We start from the raw sequence: 19706 nt of genomic DNA on the forward strand, positions 1-19706 counted from the left end.
GTATTTTTTGTTTTTGTTTTCTTTTTGTTTTTTAATGAAAGGCCTAACATGTTTTCCAGTGTATTCATATTTCTCAGGGCAGCACAGCATAGCATCCATTTTGAAACAGCTTCAGGTTGAATTAGAAGACTTTAGAAGAAATAAATAAATAAACAGAAAACCACAAACTATACCATAGCTACATTTCAATAACTATGAGAGAGTAAGAACTTCTGTTTGTAAGGAAAATTTAGTTCAAAACAAATCAATGAAAATCTTCAAAGCCAGGTTCAATGCTGGTCATCAGCACAGACTTGGGCAATCATTTTTCTTTTTCTGCTTTTCCTTTCTTAATGAGAAAAAACGATGTCTACAATGTTCATTTTGCCCTTCATTAGGGCTGTGAGAACCTGTATATGAGACATAAAGTTCCAGTCCACAGGTATCACTGCTGTGTTATTCACAGCTCAGAATTGTTAACTCTCATCATTTCATTTATCCATCCAAAATTAAAGACGGAGGTTAAGACAACTTAGTTTTTAAACACTGACATTTTTACCCAAGCATCTCACCTTTTTTTTAAATGCCATCTAGTAAAGAATTTCAAAGGGCTTTGCTTCTTTAATGAGGCATTAAAATACAGTCATACGACAAAAAAGCAACTCTACTAAGTCTCTTAAACCCCTGGACTTACATTATCAGCTTTTATGTGCCTGTCAACACTCAACAGTAAGAAGCAATGGTTTGCTCTTTGCCTCGAATTTAAAAGCCAGCTAAACTTCCTCCCACTTTCCTGCTGAGAGCTTTAACTCCTTGCAAACTGTCAAAGGTTTGACACTTCAGCAGCAGATAAATCTACAACGTGATGCAACGGCCAGGTGTAGTCTCAGTCAGCCACTGGCCACTAATTTACTGCTGGCCATTTCATTCAACTCACAAAAGTAATAAACTAGAAATATTCCCCCCCCACACCTCCACACACACACACACCACTTGCAAAGCAGTCCTTTTAAATAGGTGCCACCTCTGCCAAAAGAACTATATACAGTTAACTTGTAACTTGAAAGAACAGAAACATTTAAAATTGTAGAGATGTCAAGGTATGGCTAAAATGCAAAGGAATTGCCAACCCAGAAGCTAAAGATGCAGTGTTTTGCAATAAAAGTGCAAAATATTGAATACTGAAACTTTTTACCCAGAACATTTCCCTGAACATCCACAGCCTGGATGTGGCATTCAGTCTAAAAGCTCATTGATGTAAAACCCATTATTAATCTGTTTTACAAAGGTGCCAAGCTAAGTGCACCTGTGGAAGAATATGAATTGGATGACTTGCTTAGTAGAAAATGGGAAGTTCACAGCCAGGAAGCCCTATATTTCGTTCAGTATTAGCTAAAATATTTACACCATTATCTCATTATACAGAAAAACAATGACTGCAAAGATAAGCTATGCTTTACAACAGTAAAATGAGATACACATTTATAAAGGGATCCTTGAGATAGTACACTTAGCAGCAGCACAGTGAAAAGTGATCCTTTCCCTTTTCTCCTTTTTCTTTCGCACTGTAATTCCATAGTATATAAAACCCCTATTTAACTCTCCTAACCTTGATAAGGACTTGATCCCACTTTCATTCAAGTCAGTGGAAAAAGATCTCGTAATTAACCTCACAGATGCATGACTGAGGCACTGAGTGGCAAAGTTACAGGAGAGCATTGTAGTAACTAATTTGTGAAAATATTTGTTATTTTTTACAACAGGAAAAAAAAAAAAAGCTTCTCCCTTACGATAGAAAACGTATACTAGCTTCACCTAAAGTTCATTTGGTTTTCCTGAGAACTCACAACACTGAGACACCTCTCATATCCTTCCTACTCCAGGCATTTTCTGGGGCGGTGGCTACAAGGTACTATGCAGCAGTTACAAATGCTTTTATGATTTTAAAGTAGGGGAGGAAGGAATTAAAAAAAATAAAAAATATCTGAGGTTCTGCCAATGTTGGCATGCTTCCTCTTTCAAATACCTTAAATACAGCCTGGTATAAGAGTTTCTCTTATTGCTAAAAGGACTTCAATGGGCTTCAAATGCCAAACGAATCCCTTGACTCACTGTGTCGAACCCCAAGGGAAGCATTTGCCAGCAGGAAAAATATGAACAAGAATGCCAAAAGTTAAAAAGCTAAGTTGGACTGATTCAGCATTCAGATCAAACAACTACAGTTCTTCCTAGATTATTAACAAGTGCTCCAAGCGACTGGGGGCTCTGACGCAGACAAGAACCTGCACATCACAGGCATTCCAGGAAGCCTGGTTTGCCTATGCTGGAACAAAACCATTGCAAAATATCTGAGCCTTCCTGATTTAAAAGCATGCCGCCTCTCGTTGTCTCTCTGTCCATAAACACGCACAAGACTGTTAGGCACAAAATACTTCCTTCAGCAAGGTTAGGATCAGCAGAAATTTATCCTGAAATTCTTTCAAATCCTTTAGAATCCATAGTAATTTTTTTTAAAGCTGTTCTAACAAGTAGTATTGTACACAAGACATGCCTTTCACAAACTCAACAGACAACCAAAATAATGAAAAAACAAAACAGACACAAGAAGAGACAGTAAGTCTTCTCACCAGCCGCAACTTCAAATACAGATTTTTGGAGATGGAAGAAGGAAGATAATGATGCTTCAAGCAACCGTAACAGGAGATCTTGTCAGTTTAAATGGGCTGGAAAAGAGCTTTTTTAACTAAGCATATAGTATATGCAGGCAATACTAGCAAAAGACGAAGGACATATGAACCATACAGGGGAAGATGGGAAAGAGAAAGGGCCACTGTCATCCAGCTTTCCTTTTATTTAAAGATGTTTAATAAACAATTAATAAAACTTGAGACATATGGATAAACCTCTTCAAATATAACAGATTAGAAATAACAATTTTATTCAATGTAGGTGCTTAGGGTGAAAGAATTCCCCATACTTTTTCATGTACGCTTCAATGTCTGAAGTTATTGAAGACTGCTAATTTCTGAATCTTCCAGACATAATGGTCTTTGTCACTGGGCAGGTGGCAGATAGTCCTGCAGATATCAAAAACTGTCTCTGTGCTGTCTATAAATAAATAGTCCCCATAACCATGCTTTAAACTGTCCTAAGTATGCCATGTTGTCTGTGCAAACACCACAACTCCAATGCACAGCTGAATTTTCTGTGGGGTTATAATGTATTTATTACTGAAAAATCTCACAGAAAAAAAAAAAAAAGTATTGAGTCTTATAAGGAAGCCAGCTTGCAACACAGCCAATATAAACAAAAAATAATTCAGGGTAATTTCAGACTCGACGTTTGCCCAAGTCCTCTGGCAACTTTTTTGTGGTTTTACAATTGTTTCCTATAGCCACCTTTCACTGCTGTTCTGAAGACCTGCACAAACATGCTGGGAAGAAGAAGAAGTGACCAGTTTTCCAGAGACAGCCATGAAGATAACTGTGACCTTGACTTCATATTATACACATGGAAGTGATTAAAAAAATTTGGACACAAAGTTAAGTGGCACTAGTATAGTTCTATTACCAATCACTATGTTTCCTATGGTAACAAAAGGTAAAATAGTTTGGCACAAGTAGGGATATTTAAATTAAGATTGTGCATTGAAGACCATTCTTACCAAAAGTAACTTCTCCTTTGCCAGTCTTGTCAAACAGCTGAAAGGCTACTATGAACAATGCATCTGGAGCACACAGGACTGATTCAAATGCCACAAACTCTTGAAAGGATATCAACCTGAAGGAGGAAGGAAAAAGCAAGAGCTATGAAACCAGCTGCCTGCAGAAAAGAGAAACACAATATAACACAGGTTATGCAAAAGAAGACAAAAATGCATACAAGTTGTTATCAACAGGGATTAAAACTTATCCTAAAACGCCCAATCGGCAGCACTGTTACCCTTTACATTGCTAGATGGAAATGACTCGGTTGAATGAGGAGCTGTTCTGCTTAGCAAGTCACAACAGGACATAAAATCAGCCGGGTGCTCAGTGTGGCTACTCACCTCGGCTTTAATGCCTACCTGAACTGCCCTCTGGGAGAGCCTGCCTCCCTCCAGCGCCAAGCCAGCCAGCCAGGATATGAATAACTTCCCCTGGGACTCGGGATTTAGGGCTTTCGGAAAGCAAATCCATTCAAGACCTACATGCTGCCACTCACTCCTGAAGGAAAGGATTGGGGTGAGCTACCTGTTTGCTAGCACATGTTAGTCACCCGTGGCAGCCCTCGAGTGCTGCGTGTGGAGTCACGGGTTTCAAGCAGCAGTCTGCACAGCCTGCCTCCGCCCAAGAGCACTTCAGTCAAATTCATCATCGTAGCCAGCTTCCCAAGACACCCGTGCATTAGCAGAGCACAGATAAAAGCAGAGGTGCCTTTCTTTAGGATAGTTAATAAGCAGAAATACATAATTAGGCAACTTGGCATCGTTTCCAGCAGTAGGTTTGATGCAGCAAAGGCCTTGAGCAGTTTTAATTTCTCCGGGTCACGCCCAGGAGTTTAAATGGAGATCAAACTCCTTTTCTTACAGGGACAAAGGCTAACCATTCTTCTCTTCGCTGCTTCTTTAATGACTGGGTTGTACGGCTCAAAATCATCTTCAAATGTGTGGCTGCAGGGCCTGCTGCCAGCCGGGGAGCTTTAGGACTGCCCTCTCTCTGGGCTGCTTTATGTCAGGGCAGCAAGCGCGCGGCTTTAACGGCTTCACAAGGCAGTAACTACCTGGGGAATGAAGATTTCTTTCCAAGATTCACAAAATTCAGTGCATCAAATGTTAAGAAACAAATTATTATTATTATTATACTTTAAAAACTAGCAACATCCTCAGGACTTCTACTCAAAACGGTACTGCGGCTGGTTCCACAAAAACTTCCACTCGGTATGCAGTAACAGCAAAAAACGATGTGTTTGAAGAGGCTGAAACAGGCATTTTTTTCATCCCATCACATTAAGATGACCCAGGACTGTACACCCATTCCCAGTCACCCTGTCTCGAGGGAATTATTTTTTAAGTCACAGAGAAGTGTGCTTGCTGTCAGCAACTAGACAGCCACAGCGTACCATGAGCTGATTTCCATGAAGAACGTGAAAATCAGAGAGGATGAACAGAAGAGTACTATAAAAAACAAAAAAGCATAGTATAGAAAAGGTCAGAAAAGCTGTTCTACTTTACCTTCCTCGACATACACACACTAAATAAAAGTGAAAATAAAAGCATATGCAGAGTCAGAAATACTCTAACAAATAATTAGCTTTGGAAACTTGCCACTATAAGTAATTATGTAGCAAAAAAAATAAATAAAAAGAAACCTCCTCAGGTACTCTTAATATTAAACTCACAACTGATGATGCCAATAAACATATAGGCATGCCTTAAGTTTTACTGGCAAAGAAGCCAATGTCTTACTACTTGAGCACACGTTAACACACGGGCAGGCTGCTAAGTCATTTATTTCAAATTCCTGAGGAGCTCTCAGTACCACCAACTGTGAAACCCAGAACGTGCTGCAGATACTCAGTCTTTATAAGGCAGAAAACTTCCGTCTCTCCCAAACCAAAAGGCTTTTTTTTTTTTAAAAAAAAGGCAATATTTCATTTAAGTTTAAATCTACACATCACAACCTACTTAGTTTTGCATTTACACGTATCTGTTGTTACTATGTGACTTTGAGGTTATAAAAGCTCATTATTATCCATTATTAGTTGTTACATACCTGACAACTTCCACAACAGCAGATAGATACAAAGCACTGAATGCTTCTGTCCCAAATATTATAAAGCCCAGACAGGAGGAACAAAATAGCAGGCAACAAGACTCTCAAATTGGATTGTTTAGAATTTAAACTATCTGCCAACACCAATTTGATACAGCTGCTGTTTGTGTGAAACAACAACCAACCTATGTCCTTATCAACACATCCCAACACGTGCAGCAATCATAACACAGCACCCTTCCCAGCAGAATCCCAACGCCACGCTACGAGCACATCCTATGCCATTACGCCTGGATTCGATGAGGACTCCAACACTGCTACAGTATTTTATACTGGTAGAAGCATTCTTTGTCAGTTCCGGCAAGTAATAAACCCCCCTAATAAGTCAGAGAGAGATGATGAAAATAACCCCGTATCCATTTTTAAAAACAATTATTCATAGCCCTAGGAAGATTAAAAGTGTACAAATTGTGTGGTTCTTGCCAGACTATTAAAGAAGAGACGTTAATATCTGCTGTGCCAGCTGAATTCAAATTAACCCAATTTTTACATGTTAATTAAACCAGCTATTTTCTTCTTATTGTATTTTTGCTCCCTAAGTAGACTAGCCTGCTAGTGATTCCCAACAGATCTATTCTAACAACAATGACGTATTCATTTACTTCTATTATGACCATACAATACAGTAACTGAGCAGTAATTTTTCACAGTCAATTACACGTGTGATTCTTAATGCTTAAAGATGCTGAAATAATGTGTACTACATAGCCATATGCTCACTTCTCTATACAGCACAAGGGTAGTTGCCTGGGTAACACATTTTCTCTGTGGTTTAGCATCACCCTTTTGGGTTTAGCATAACCCTTCGCTGAATATCATTAGGTGTCATTAAACAGCACATATTAACATGGACTTCAATATACTACTTGAGAGTTATTTTATCTACCTAAACAAGTGCTCATTTCTGTTACAAAAGCGGAGAAAAGCCTAGCGATTTTAACAGCGCAAAGAGAGGAAGCTGAAATGTTTACAAAAAATTTACTTTGGTGTTAAAGACATCCTACCCAACTGGTTAAGTCTTTCTTCACCTTCATGACCTCATTAACAGTGCCAACATTGCACAATTTATTCAGGAAGACTGAAAGACTGATATTTTAAAAACATCCACACACAAGAGCTACAAGCCAAAAACAACAACAGTGCTATGGTGCAACACAACTGTTATTTATTATTCCCTCCTTTCTTCCAAACTTCACTGGCACTCGTGCCCACAGTACCTGGGCACCACGCAGGTGTAATCCTTTTCCACCAGATGAAGTACGCACGTAGCCATAGAAGGAAAAAAAAGCCATTACCCACTGCAATAATACATACAAATGCAATGATGAAGAGGTTTCTTCAGAAATCAATGCATATGTTTCTACTGTATCAGCAATTTGAACATGATAACATAATAGGACACAAATTGAAGCTACATCTATTATTTTATGCTGCAACCTAGGTAAACTAAGTACAGTGTAAATTGGTACATTAGAGAATAAATTTATATCCAATAATAATGGAAAATGCTGGCATTTCCAAGTGTTATTCTTGAATAGTTTGTCCTTTCTAAAATAAAACATATAATGTTTCTCAGTAAAGTGTTAGTTACTACAGTCCAAACAGAGATGTGCAGTAAATACTTATTTTTTTAGACAGATGTTTAAAAAGTACAGCAAAAGACTGGAAAGCAATATGTTACAGTAGGCATGATGGAAAATGCCTGGCCTGTTGCTGATAGGCCTTGATAAAGCCACAGTACTTCAGGTAAGTTTCTGGTCCAGCTGAAGCCAAGTGAAGCATTTTTTCAAAGTAAAATTAGGAATGAGAAGCTTAAGATCTGGATCTAAGCAAGGCTCTTAAATCTGCTTCATGCAACCTACAGCCGTGTGATATAAGACTCTTTCAAAACCTGTGTGATTACCGTCCCACTACTTTGAAATGCTTCTCTGAACATCAGCAAGAAAGGTATTCATTCCCTTTTCTTAACGGAAACCTTAAAAGATGCCCCAGTAAGAGGCAAGAAGATAAGCCCACCTCCAAATATTCCTGTGCCCTGACGTAAGATGGAGACAAACCTTGCTCCCATGGCAACAGATACTCACAGAACGCCAGAGTCTGCCTTTGAGAGGTCTCGTATCTGTGTCACGCCAACAGCAAATCCTGTAGGCACTGTCAAATCCTTAACTCCTGGCAGTGCAGGAAACTGTGCTACAGCTACACAAGAGATTTGTCCATGGCAACCAGCGAGATCACATGTAAAAGATACTGTTCTCTGCTTGCGATTTTCTCTTTCTAGTTCAGGTCTCTGAGGAAAAATATGCAAGAAGCAAATTCCCAGTGTTGCGCCCATTTCACCTGCCTAGTCTGCTCTCTACCACTCTTATACCACAGAATTTACAGAACCTGTTAAACGCCGATCATTTGCTAAGTAATCATATCGGACGAGAGAAGAAATGAAGCATGAAGTTCATTTCCATGTCCACCGTTCACACTGAAGGACTTCTTCAGTTCTGGAGTAAGCCACCCTGTACCAATCTGTGTGCTCTACTAACAAGTCCGTAGTTCTCATGCTGTCTGCCTTTCACCCACGTGAGTTACAGACTTCAGTATTTCTCACTGACTACACTTGGTATCTACACATAACTTCTCAGCAGAATCCAAAGGAATTAAAAACCATAGTAACGAAGCCAGGAACAACGCTGGTGATTCTGAGCTCACACTCTGCTCCTTCAGAACAAAACCAGGGATCCCCTACAGTGCAAATACACTTACAGAAATACTGTAGCAGTATTTTCAGTACTGCACTACTTTAAGCCATTAACACTAGAACAAAATTAACTTCTCATTGCTATTGCAAGCCACCTTCTTTTTTCTACTAGAAAAAAAGCCGAAGTATTGAGCAGACTCTAATGACCTTAACACTGACCAGCCTCACAAAAGCAGTTTTGTACTTCACTTTAAAACCAGAATCTCTGGACTGCCAAGTTGGAAAGAATTCAAGAGAAGACCAATAGGTCCTGTTGACATTCTTAGGGGATTTCCTTCTAGCAACCAAAAAGCAAGTTGTCCCTGCTTCCGATGATCACTCTAAGAAGTACTTTATACCCCACCAGCACAAGGTACAAATGTCTGGCGACACGGCAAAAAAAATGCTACAGTGCCAGATTAGAAAGATGACCGCTAATCAGTTTCTGAACTTGCTCCCTTCTTTTACATAGTAGTGTAGCAGCTAAGTAAGAAGATGGCCTGAATACCACAAGAGACTCTTCCGAAATCATGGTAGGAACATGCAGTCCCGTCACTGCAGTCTGGACTGCAGAAACAATCCTTACCCGTGGCAGAAAGTGGCAATTAGAAGCTTCAATAGTGCACTACAAAAATGCAAAACTCCTGCAGGATCACACCAAATTACAAAATCCCAACCTGTCAACAAGGTCACATAGGCTACAGCTTTATATTTTGCTCATTCTGATACCAGCTTCTGCTTGTGAGGGAGGTCCAAATTACAAGGCATGTATTATACTCACAATCGTCTTACTACAAAATGGATTTGAATCTGTGCAATCTAGAAAATGCGGTTTTTACAGACATCAAACCAAAGGAAGAAATCTGAAAAAAAGCTTAATGTTTTCTGTCAAACACTATCTGAAGCCACCACTTTCTTGCTGCCATTATGCCAACATTACCAATGTGACCTTTTACAGGATTCTTTTGCATGGATAACAATAATTACATTGACTTGTCTATGAGGTTTAAGGTGCACAGCTGCCAAATACCTGAGGCTGCCTGAGCAGAAAAGAGAACAGAGAAACTATTTTAAAAGTTCTCAGTTATGCGTGCATCTGTTCCCTAGGAAGCCTGCATTCTCTAGTCATGCTTTATTTATCTCCCATTTTACTCTCTGCAACCACTGATATGAGTCATGCCTGAAGTTTTCTGGTTTCTAAAAACACCACAACTACAGACTTTAAGTCCATAGCTAATTATTCTAAAGTTTCTCTAAAGATACTTTAAAGGCAGGATTCAAAAAATGCATTCATATGGGCGAAGAGACAGCTTGCCTGGGCAAGTACCAGAAGCAAAAGCTAGGGTTTCATTAAAGAAGGGGGGAGGAAGATGGAGGGGTAGCTAATCTTGCCTATTGGCAAAGTCAGCCTTTCAAATGCAAGCCATGTGCAACCAACTTCACTGCTGTCATCCCATGTTTGCAAAGTGGCTCACTAAATAGCGTTGTCCTTCCTCCTCCGTCTTGAGGAAAAGCAATGGCAAAAACCTTTAGCAATGCTACGTCAAACCAAAGTAGAGGCACTTTTTTTTTCTATGATCTCTTCCTACATCATCTAAACTTGTTTTGGATTGCTATTTGAATGTGTTTGTGACAAATACATGAAATAAACAGAGACAGAAAGACTCATGGACAGAAAGGAAAGCAGAAGTTATGGGAACCAGCCAACAAACATGAAAGGTTCAATGAATTAAAAATACACAGTAGACAGAAAATGGTTTGTTCAGCTAAATGCTACAGGCAGCCCAAAACATTGTTTCTACTCCTTCCACTTTAAAGATGCTGTACTCCTTTATGTATTTGCAGGCAAACAAACATCAAAACAAAGTAAACAAAACAAAACAAACAAACAAAAACAAGAACCACCAGCCTTGTGCTGGAAGGAATGGTTTTACATTTTATAAATGAACAACAAAGAGAAGAAAACAAACAAACAAACAGAAAACTTACCATCTTTTGTCTGATCCACTACTCCCGCAAGGAGCTGTACAGTGTTTGTATTAGGCACTCCATCTCCAATTATCTTCAGGTACCGAGTGACAAAGTCATTAGGAGACATGAAGAATTCTCCATTCTTCTCCACACTTGCATACTGTTAAATGAATATAACATTTGGTGACTCAAATGTATCCTTCTCCAGGCACTTTTATTGCCACTATCCAGAGTACCCAACCAGCCCCAGGCTTACAGCAGGTAAAGACCATTCTGCTGTGAAGAACCTAAAAACTGCACCAAAGCAGGACAGACTAAGTGGGGAATACTACAACAGCCAAAAGCTTTGCTTCCCAGCCAGGAGAGTGGCAGCTACATTATTTGTTTATCATCTCAACAATTTCACCATGTTTAGTCAAGAAACAGTTAACACTCCAGTATGGATTGATTTTGTTGTTAGTGGTGGGTTTTTTGAAGTAGAACTGAAACACACATGCATTTGCAAACATGCATGTGGAACTTTAGGTCCACTGAAACTGTAACAACTATGGGATATTCCACCATATTTTACTCATCTGAAACGACTCCTTTGTGTAGCCATTCTATTTTGGCATGAAAAGGTGGGCTTACACCTGAGAAATGACTTTGCTGTGCTAGTGGAGTAAATGATCCCATAAGAGTGTCCACCTGGGGGTGCTGTTTTGGAGCAACTCCAGCACACCAAATTCAGCTGCAGCTAGTCCCTAAGTAAAGGAAAACCTACAACTACTCTTCCTTGGTTGAACTGCTGAAAGAAAGGAGGTCAAAGAAAAGCGATTTGCAGAAAAATGTAAGAGAAAACAAGAACTTGGAAATGGCAATTTAGCACAATGCACAAATAAGAAGAGGGATCTGAGGCCCTCACCAAACACTGCTGGCAGTGGCAGAGTATCCAATACCAGGTACTGGCATACTACTCCAGATACAGTGTTCAATATATCCAAGAGTATTTGCTCCCAAGGGAGGCCTCCAGTAATAAGTTACATATTCCTTTTCCTTGATATTAAAATATTTTGAAGATACTGCGTAAATAAAATTGCCTTTTGTACCACTCTTACCCTGATTCCTCAGCCTTCCCTCAAATTTTAAAGCTCTCACCTTCTGCAGAAGGGCAAACTTGAAATAAACCCTAAATATTTTTTTAAGGAAGGGAAAAAAAAATAAGGACAACTAAGACAAAAGAAGAAGGATACATAATCTAAAAACATTAGCAGAACTGTTTGTTAGCTTCAAGGAAAGGTCTATCCCAGGATAACAAACAAGCACTGAAAACAGCAAAGTAACTTGTTAATTCCTCTAGCATTTTTAAGGTAGGATAATAAACCATTTCTGAAGCTCCCCACAGAGAATTATCCACACCAAAAGTAATAAATAAATTAGTTGCCTATTGATATTTTGTAGCGTACTTCAAAGCCGTGTGTTTTGTTTTACATTGCTATGCCTCTGCTAAGGGAAGGAAACTGCCAGTTTTCATTTCACAGAGCCACGCTGGTGCCTGCCGAGTGCCGTTATACTGCAGTACGCATATAACTCTCAGAGGATGCCAAAGTGTAACAGTAAGTAGATTATTTTCTTCTAGTGCTATATAAATACAGTCTTCAGGTACGGCAATATCTCCAAGGATCAAGGCTTCAGAGAAGCAAGCCCAAACAATACGTAACTTGCTTTGGCATCTCTATATTGGTTAGCATTTAGGGATACACGTTCAATAGACACTGTTCACAAGACAAGCTTTCTAGTTGCTACACTGTAAGGAATTTTCAATTGTATACTTTTACAAGAACTAGCAGATCAATTGATTTCAATGTAATCATTTGCAGGAAGACAGAATCTTTCAGAAACCCAGCTTCAAAACTTTTAACACAGCTGCTATTGAGAAACAAATCAAATAAGTCAGACAGTCTACGCTTCTATATTTCATTTTTTTCTTCCAGGCTAACCCCCTGCTAGGGCACTCAATAACAGAAAACAGCACAAGGTTTCAGTGTCCCCCTGTTTCTTGTCATTGTGATTTACTCAAGTGTATTTGAAATCCAATCACGTTCTCTATACTACATATAGAAAATGACCTTGGAAAATGTCAGCTTGATCACTTTCACTAAAATCTAATCTCTTAGGGGTTATGGTAGAAGACTTTGAAAAAGTAAGCTTACTCTTGGAAATTATCATAACAAAAAGAGAAAAAAACATCAATTCTATTGGTTTTGGAGGAGAGACATTAAAAAAATGTTCTTTACAATTGTATTTTTCCTCACTTTGGCAATTATACCCACAGAGAATTTGATATTATACAATAGTACTTAATGGCTTTTTTGGTAACTTATTTCCATACATTTTAGATACTCAAGTATTAACCAGTTCAACCCCATTTTAAGTAAGATTTGCAAACGTTTTATTGGGATTTTGATATATTTAAAATACTAGAAGTTTATTGTAATCAACTGTATTGAAACTGCTAGCCTCATCTTTATTTCTATACACTGGGCACATTTCCTATCTGGGAATCTTATTTTCTAACTCTTAATTGAAGTAGAAAAATGGCTGTCAAGTTATTTTATAAGTGAAGATCCCACACTCTGGAGAAGCAACTGTATTGGCCTCACCACTCATCTGAAGCAGCTTAATTTAATACTCCGGCCGTAGCTTACATGTAGAGCACAAACCAACATACCTCACTCACTCATCCTTCCTTCTCAGTGAATAGCGTGACAATTTCTGTACTATACTGAACAAACTGCATACTTATTACTGTACTCCACTGAGGACCCCTACTCTTCAGAGAAAACTAGAAGACGAGGAGCTAGAGGTGGCAGTTAGTGTGCTAACCCTCTGCCAAACTCCTCACATTCCAGAAGGGACCAGTCTTTCTCTCTGCCATGTTATCCCCTCCTCAGTGCTGCCATCTTTTTAAGTCTACCCCGTCTGCCTTTTATTATGCCTTGGTCTTGCTTTTCCAGTACTGACCTATGAAAATCCCATTCTTTTTCAAGAGTCTTTTGAGTCTCCTGACAGATAGCAGTTCCAGGGCTTAATAAGTTAAATCTCAGCTTTCCCAACTGCAAATCTAATTTCAGAGCTATAAATACTGATAGTATATGATAAAACTATAAATACTGACAATATACATAGTGACACCTACACATACTGTTAATAATAGATCACAAGGGCCAATGGAAAACATGCCAAGAAGTGCAGGGAGACTGAAGTATGACATTGGAGAGATGGAAGGAGGAGGGTAGAACTCAGAATGGTATTAGCTCTCTTAGGGCACTTAACTCTTTCATAAAAAAATAAAAAATAAATCAGATACAAGAGCTCTCTGCAGCACTGCGGCACTTACCTCACGTACGTATTCTTACCCCAACTTCTGTATTTTTCTTCATATCAGAGTACTAAAACTATTTTTGGCACTTTACTAATAAATCTTTGTAGGGTTAGGAATATTTCTTTAAATTTAGGAAATGGGTCAAAGAATGCCTTATTCCAGTAAAACCTTGTAGCACACTTCTCCAAGTAGACAAGGCAAGCACACGACATTAATCACTTGCATACGTCTATAGCAGGTCAACACAGAAGGGATTTTAGTTAAAAAATAAATAGGGCCGCCACTTCAAAAGGTGATCTTCCCAATACTTCTACAGACTAGAGAAGCAGGAATAACCATGATTGAGGGAAGACAGCAAGGATGGGAGAAGAAAATTTACCTAATGGTCTAACAGCAAGGTGTCTACACTACATTTTACCACATGTAGGAACAATACTGAAACTCCCACCCATTCTCTGAACAATGCATTTTTTTCTCTAAGATAGTAATACTTCTTCTGAGTCAATACAATAATCACTCAGGAATGGTATCTGACTTCTTGGTGAGCATTGTTCAAATTATGATAATGGTATTTAAGTCTAACATGGTAATAATACAGTGAATGATTAATGGTTGGAAAAACTATCAAGAGTTGTATGCAGCAATAAAGGAGCAAAAGATATGAAAATTTAAGCAGAAAGAGTAAAATATTTACTTTATACTACCTTCAAAAATATGTTTTCAACTCAGCTGGATCAGCTCTCTTGGTTAGAGCCACCTACAAGTAAATACAATATATTAATATCCGTAATTTATAGAAAAGATGCCAAAGTGTCATTTAACAGAAAAAATTCAAACAACAGAATAAGTGATGAAAAATAAATTTTCACCTTAGATAAATTAGCTACTGCTTAGCCGGTCATATTTATTTTACTCATTTCACAGTTATGCTAATTTATTCAACATTTTTGTTGTAGCTGCTTCCCTTCTGCAGCTCGGCAATTCTTAAACAAGCACATGTTAGTAAGTCATATAGATAGATATCCAAGCATCAAATCTTTTCAACATCCCTCCTGCTGAAATCAGCATTTATACCATCTTACCATATAGCTTCTTACACTTCCAGCATCCTCATATAAGAACTTCAGAGTACCACATGCCAGCCCCCAGCTGACAGATGGCAAGAATAAAATACTCAGGTCTTACTAACCTGTCCAGGAAAGCAGCTCCCTAAAGACCTGAATTCCAATGTAATTATTTGTTTTATTGTACACCTACCTCCTACTTCCAACCTTTTAATTATTTAAACTTACAGTGTAGACATTTCTGAAAGTCAGAAAGCACCGTGTCTAGATTTTCTGCAGATCAGACAACCCGTCACTTACAACCTAAAACACAAAATAATTAGAAAGGTTTTGCTGGTGTGTGTGTTTTTTGTGTTTGTCTTCCCAAACAAGCAATAAGGAATATTGTATATGTACTACGGAGTAAGCCCAACAGGCTTATTTTCTTCATGGACATACCATGCATCCATTTGCTGTTTTTGGCAGTAAGTGGATTCATCCCTTCAGTCTGTGCCCTGCTATAGAGTTTCCCATTCTTTCTTCAAGATAACTTGATAAATACCCTTGGCTTGCCAACATAAACAACCATCATCTGACAGCAACTCAGCACATCAATCTATTTCTAATCCAAAAAAATTACTGTGTAAGCTACCTGGATTTTTCAAAAAACTTATCAAAACATCTTTAGCGGGGAACAAAGGCCAAAGGGCGAGACACAAAATCTCATCCTCACCTAACATTAAACATCAAAAGGTTTATAATTAAACATGATAAAACATGTCTACCTACTTTCTGGGCTTTCCAAAGCAAAAGTAAACTGTAAATGTGGATGTACAAGCTAGACTGCAAGTGCACTTCCATACTAGGCTACTGATGCAAACGACAGAAAGGGGAAATAAAAGTCTGTACAGCAGGATTATATCCTCACCCATAGAATTACTGAGGGATCTTTACTATGGTTTTCCCCACCCTAAATGGGTCTTTGAAAAACTAAAAAACAAAAGCCAGAAAAAATACCAAAATAACATGGAATATTTAAGAAAACTATATGAAAAGGGATTCTTATGTACACTTAAAAAAAAAAAAAAAAGAAAGAAAGAAAGAAAAATCACACCTGAAGTTATACTAGGACTTGACTGACAAAATCCTTAGCTGGAGTTCTGATTCTGCGTTTGCACAGAAATCTGTGTGGAGGCAGTTGCAAAAAATCAAAGTATAATTGTGAAGCTGGGAAACTAAAAATGTGTATTTTCTACTGTACAAGCTGTTCTAAATATACTCAGTGTGTAATAAGCAGACATTTACTTTAACCCCATTTGCAAAAATCCAGTACTCTAGAGGTACTGGGAGCTTTGTGGAGGGAAAAAAAACAACATTTCTATACTGCTGCAGCACTGAATCTTACCTCTACATGGGTAAACAAAAGATACCTCAAACATCTGTATCTATTAAAAATACTATCAGGATCACTTTTCATCCACCTTAAAGTTTTACACTGTCCCAGAAATCTAAGCATAAAGAAACCAGGGATGAGAAGATCACAGGGATGAGAAGACCAAAGGAAATGGGTACACGCTGATAATTGTACTTTTACTAATTTTTGTTTTGATTTCCCTTATATAAAACCTTGGGAAACTTGAGACAAAAACATGCTTACGGTCCATCTGCCATTTTTCAGCCCCCTTTTGGTTATATATATATATATATATATATTTGTTAACAGCAAGTTTTTTTGAAAGCATGTACTAAAAGAGAGGCTGAAGGCGGTCAGATCAGTGAATGCACAGAGGCCCAAGCGGTGGCTGCAGACCATGGCTTCCCTGCACTTCCCACAACCTATTTCCACATTTTCCTATTTCCTGGGAAACAGGCGAGGAATGGGATGGCTACCACTCCATAATGGGTTTGTTAGTGCATCACCCACCAAACCGCTGCTTTGAAAGGTCTATGTGATCCCAAGCAAGGAAAAGATCCTCCATGACATTATGTCCCAGCTCAGAAAGGCTGATGCCAGTGCAGCTCTACCAGTGCTAAGAGAAATACTGAATTCAGCCTTCCATCCATACTCTGCTGCGGGCTAAGCTCAGGCTGCACACACAGACACAAGAACTAATCCTGATGCCGGACATGCTAGCAGATTTCCCTTCTGGACAAGGTCAAAGTGCTGCTTTCAGGGCCACTCTGAAAACTGCTCCCGGTTCTGCAAGCAGCTGAAGGAGAGCTCAGGAGCGCTGCGAGCCAACAGCTAGCTGAGCAGCACTGCCCCACAGGTACAAGCTGCTTCTCCTTCAGGTGATGTTTCCACATTCACACAGCTGGTCTACATGACATGTTTTGTTACTGGAAGAAGGTATCTATTTTACTCTGTTTTCTCACCGTAAAGCCAAATCCAGCCTGGGATAAAACCAGCTAGGAGCTGATAGACGTGACATCTCTTTAATTGTGTGAGGAGGCATTTGATAGAACAGGCCTGAGGGAAATAAGGTTTATTGTTGCTCTTCACAAAAAGATGTTTTGTAACAGACATTATCACTTGAGAAAAAAAAATACTATTTATTAAGTAAGGCTTAGTGAAGAAAGCTTTCCAACGACTAACATTTATTTAAAAAAAAAAAAAAAGACAGCAGCATACAGAAATTATAGCAAAGTCAGGACATGCTACAGAAGAGACTGGGCTAACGTACAGAAAACATAAACAGGGATTTTCATTCCTAAGGTGGATACATGACAGGTAAGAAAAACCAGCCAGCACTGCATACCACACACAGTATAAGAACAGAACTAAAAATGCCTAAGCTCTTCCATTTGCAATACTGTTCAGCAAAGGGAGACACAGGGAGCACAGAGAAAGGGAAAGCTCTTTAAATGAGGGACAGCAACACGCAGGTTGATTCACATGCTGGAGCTGTTCGTATTCTTGGACTTATTGCACATGGATCTTAATTTCAGGCCATTTTCATAGAATTACAGAATGGTTTGGGTTGGAAGGGACCTTAAAGATCACCCAGTTCCACCCCCCTGCCATGGGCAGGGACACCTCCCACCAGACCAGGTTGCCCAAAGCCCCATCCAGCCTGGCCTTGAACACCTCCAGGGATGGGGCATCCACAGCTTCTCTGGGCAGCCTGTGCCAGCGCCTCACCACCCTCATTGTGGAGAAGTTCCTCCTAACATCTAATCTAAAGCTCCCCTCTTTTAGTTTAAAGCCATTACTCCTTGTCCTATCACTACACCCCCTGACACAGAGTCCCTCCCCAGCTTTCCTGCAGGCCCCCTTTAGGTACTGGCAGGCCGCTGTAAGGCCTCCCCAGAGCCTTCTGTTCTCCAGGCTGAACAACCCAGCTCCCTCAGCCTGTCTTCACAGGAGAGGTGCTCCAGCCCTCTGATCGTCCTCATGGCCCTCCTCTGGACCTGCTCCAACAGGTCCATGTCCTTCCTGTGCTGGGGGCCCCAGAGCAGAACGCAGGGCTCCAGGTGGGGTCTCAGGAGAGCAGAGCAGAGGGGCAGAATCCCGTCCCTCGCCCTGCTGCCCACGCTGCTTTTGATGCAGCCCAGGACACGGTTGGCTTTCTTTGGGCTGCAAGCACATGTTGCTGGCTCATATCGAGCTTCTCATCCACCAACACCCCCAGGTCCTTCTCCTCAGGGCTGCTCTCAATCCATTCTCCACCCCCCGTATTTGTGACTGGGATTGCCCTGGCCCAGGTGCAGGACCTTGCACTTGGCCTTGTTGAACCTCATGAGGTTCGCACAGGCCCGCTTCTCAAGCCTGTCCAGGTCCCTCTGGATGTCATCCCTTCCCTCCAGCGTGTCAACTGCACCACACACCTTGGTGCCATCGGCAAACTTGCTGAGGGTGCACTCAGTTTTCTCCAGTGGAGATCTTTTCTCCTTGTTGACTTATGCTCGATTTACATTGACATACTTTTTCAGACTCCTTCCACCCTCAAAAACAAATGAAAACAGATTCTTTCCACGAATATTTAACTGTAAAACAATGCAAGGAAACAGAACCCAAAATCAATTAAAACTATATTAAGTTTCCAGTCAACTCTGTTGATATATTGCCATACATAAGACAGAAGGAACAAGTTAAGGAACAAGTTGTCAAATGGTATATGATACAAAAGGTACAAAAGGACTGTGCTTCACTCAGGAAAGAAGAATGACATGGGCAACAAGAAAAAGGACACGAAAATTAGAATTAATAATGCCAATATAGCATTATCCCAATGGTAAATATGAAAACATCTGAACTAATCATCATCACAGTAAAAAGATCACTTTAGCAGACACCATTGGATGTAGAGAAGTGTAGAAAAGTAGAAAAGCGATAGGGATCCAAGAACTGGGATTTGCTACAGTATTACAGCAAGTCCCAGCAACAGGAAGTCCCAATCAAAGATTAAGAGAGAAACAGCTTTCTTCCTCACAGTTTAACTTCAACACAGCTTGGGTGGGAAGGAGAAAGTTGACGACGGTGAAGATGCTCCTCTCTACCTCGTTGTCTTTAAAAGCTCCTGACTCCAAGCAGGTAAGAGGCTGGCGAGCAGCTCTTCTTCAAGCACAAAACTGGAGTTGTGGCAGGGCCGCCTCACTGCTGAGCTCGGTTTAATTAATTCTAGAGCACGCTGTCTACAAGCACGTACTGAGAGATATTTACTGAAAGGCCTAAGAAATGATCACAGACTCTGGTAGCATCGTGTTGAAATTAGGAGTACTTTTTTTAAAGTACTTCCATTCTTAAACATGACTGCGGAACACATGTACTCTGCACCACTAAAAGTCCTCAAGCCAAGATTGAAACC

General features: G+C 39.7%; 1 protein-coding gene across 5 annotated transcripts in view; it reads right to left on the reverse strand.

Annotated features, from left to right (window-relative positions):
* SLC25A13 (solute carrier family 25 member 13) overlaps positions 1 to 19706 on the reverse strand; it is a 99944-nt gene that overhangs the window by 61094 nt on the left and 19144 nt on the right. For 4 of the 5 annotated variants that reach the window (XM_040550246.1, XM_040550245.1, XM_040550247.1 and 1 more), the window contains 3 exons: positions 14560 to 14612; positions 10510 to 10651; positions 3644 to 3760 (listed from right to left, as the gene is read on the reverse strand). In XM_040550246.1, the coding sequence (XP_040406180.1) occupies positions 3644 to 3760; positions 10510 to 10618 (226 nt within the window). In that variant the 5' untranslated portion in view covers positions 10619 to 10651; positions 14560 to 14612. Of the gene's footprint in view, positions 1 to 3643; positions 3761 to 10509; positions 10652 to 14559; positions 14613 to 15357; positions 15375 to 19706 lie in introns of those variants that run through there. The other variant, XM_040550249.1, reaches the window with a different exon arrangement.

The sequence above is a fragment of the Cygnus olor genome, chromosome 2, assembly GCF_009769625.2.
Source record: "Cygnus olor isolate bCygOlo1 chromosome 2, bCygOlo1.pri.v2, whole genome shotgun sequence".
In the NCBI taxonomy this organism is placed as follows: Eukaryota; Metazoa; Chordata; class Aves; order Anseriformes; family Anatidae; genus Cygnus; species Cygnus olor.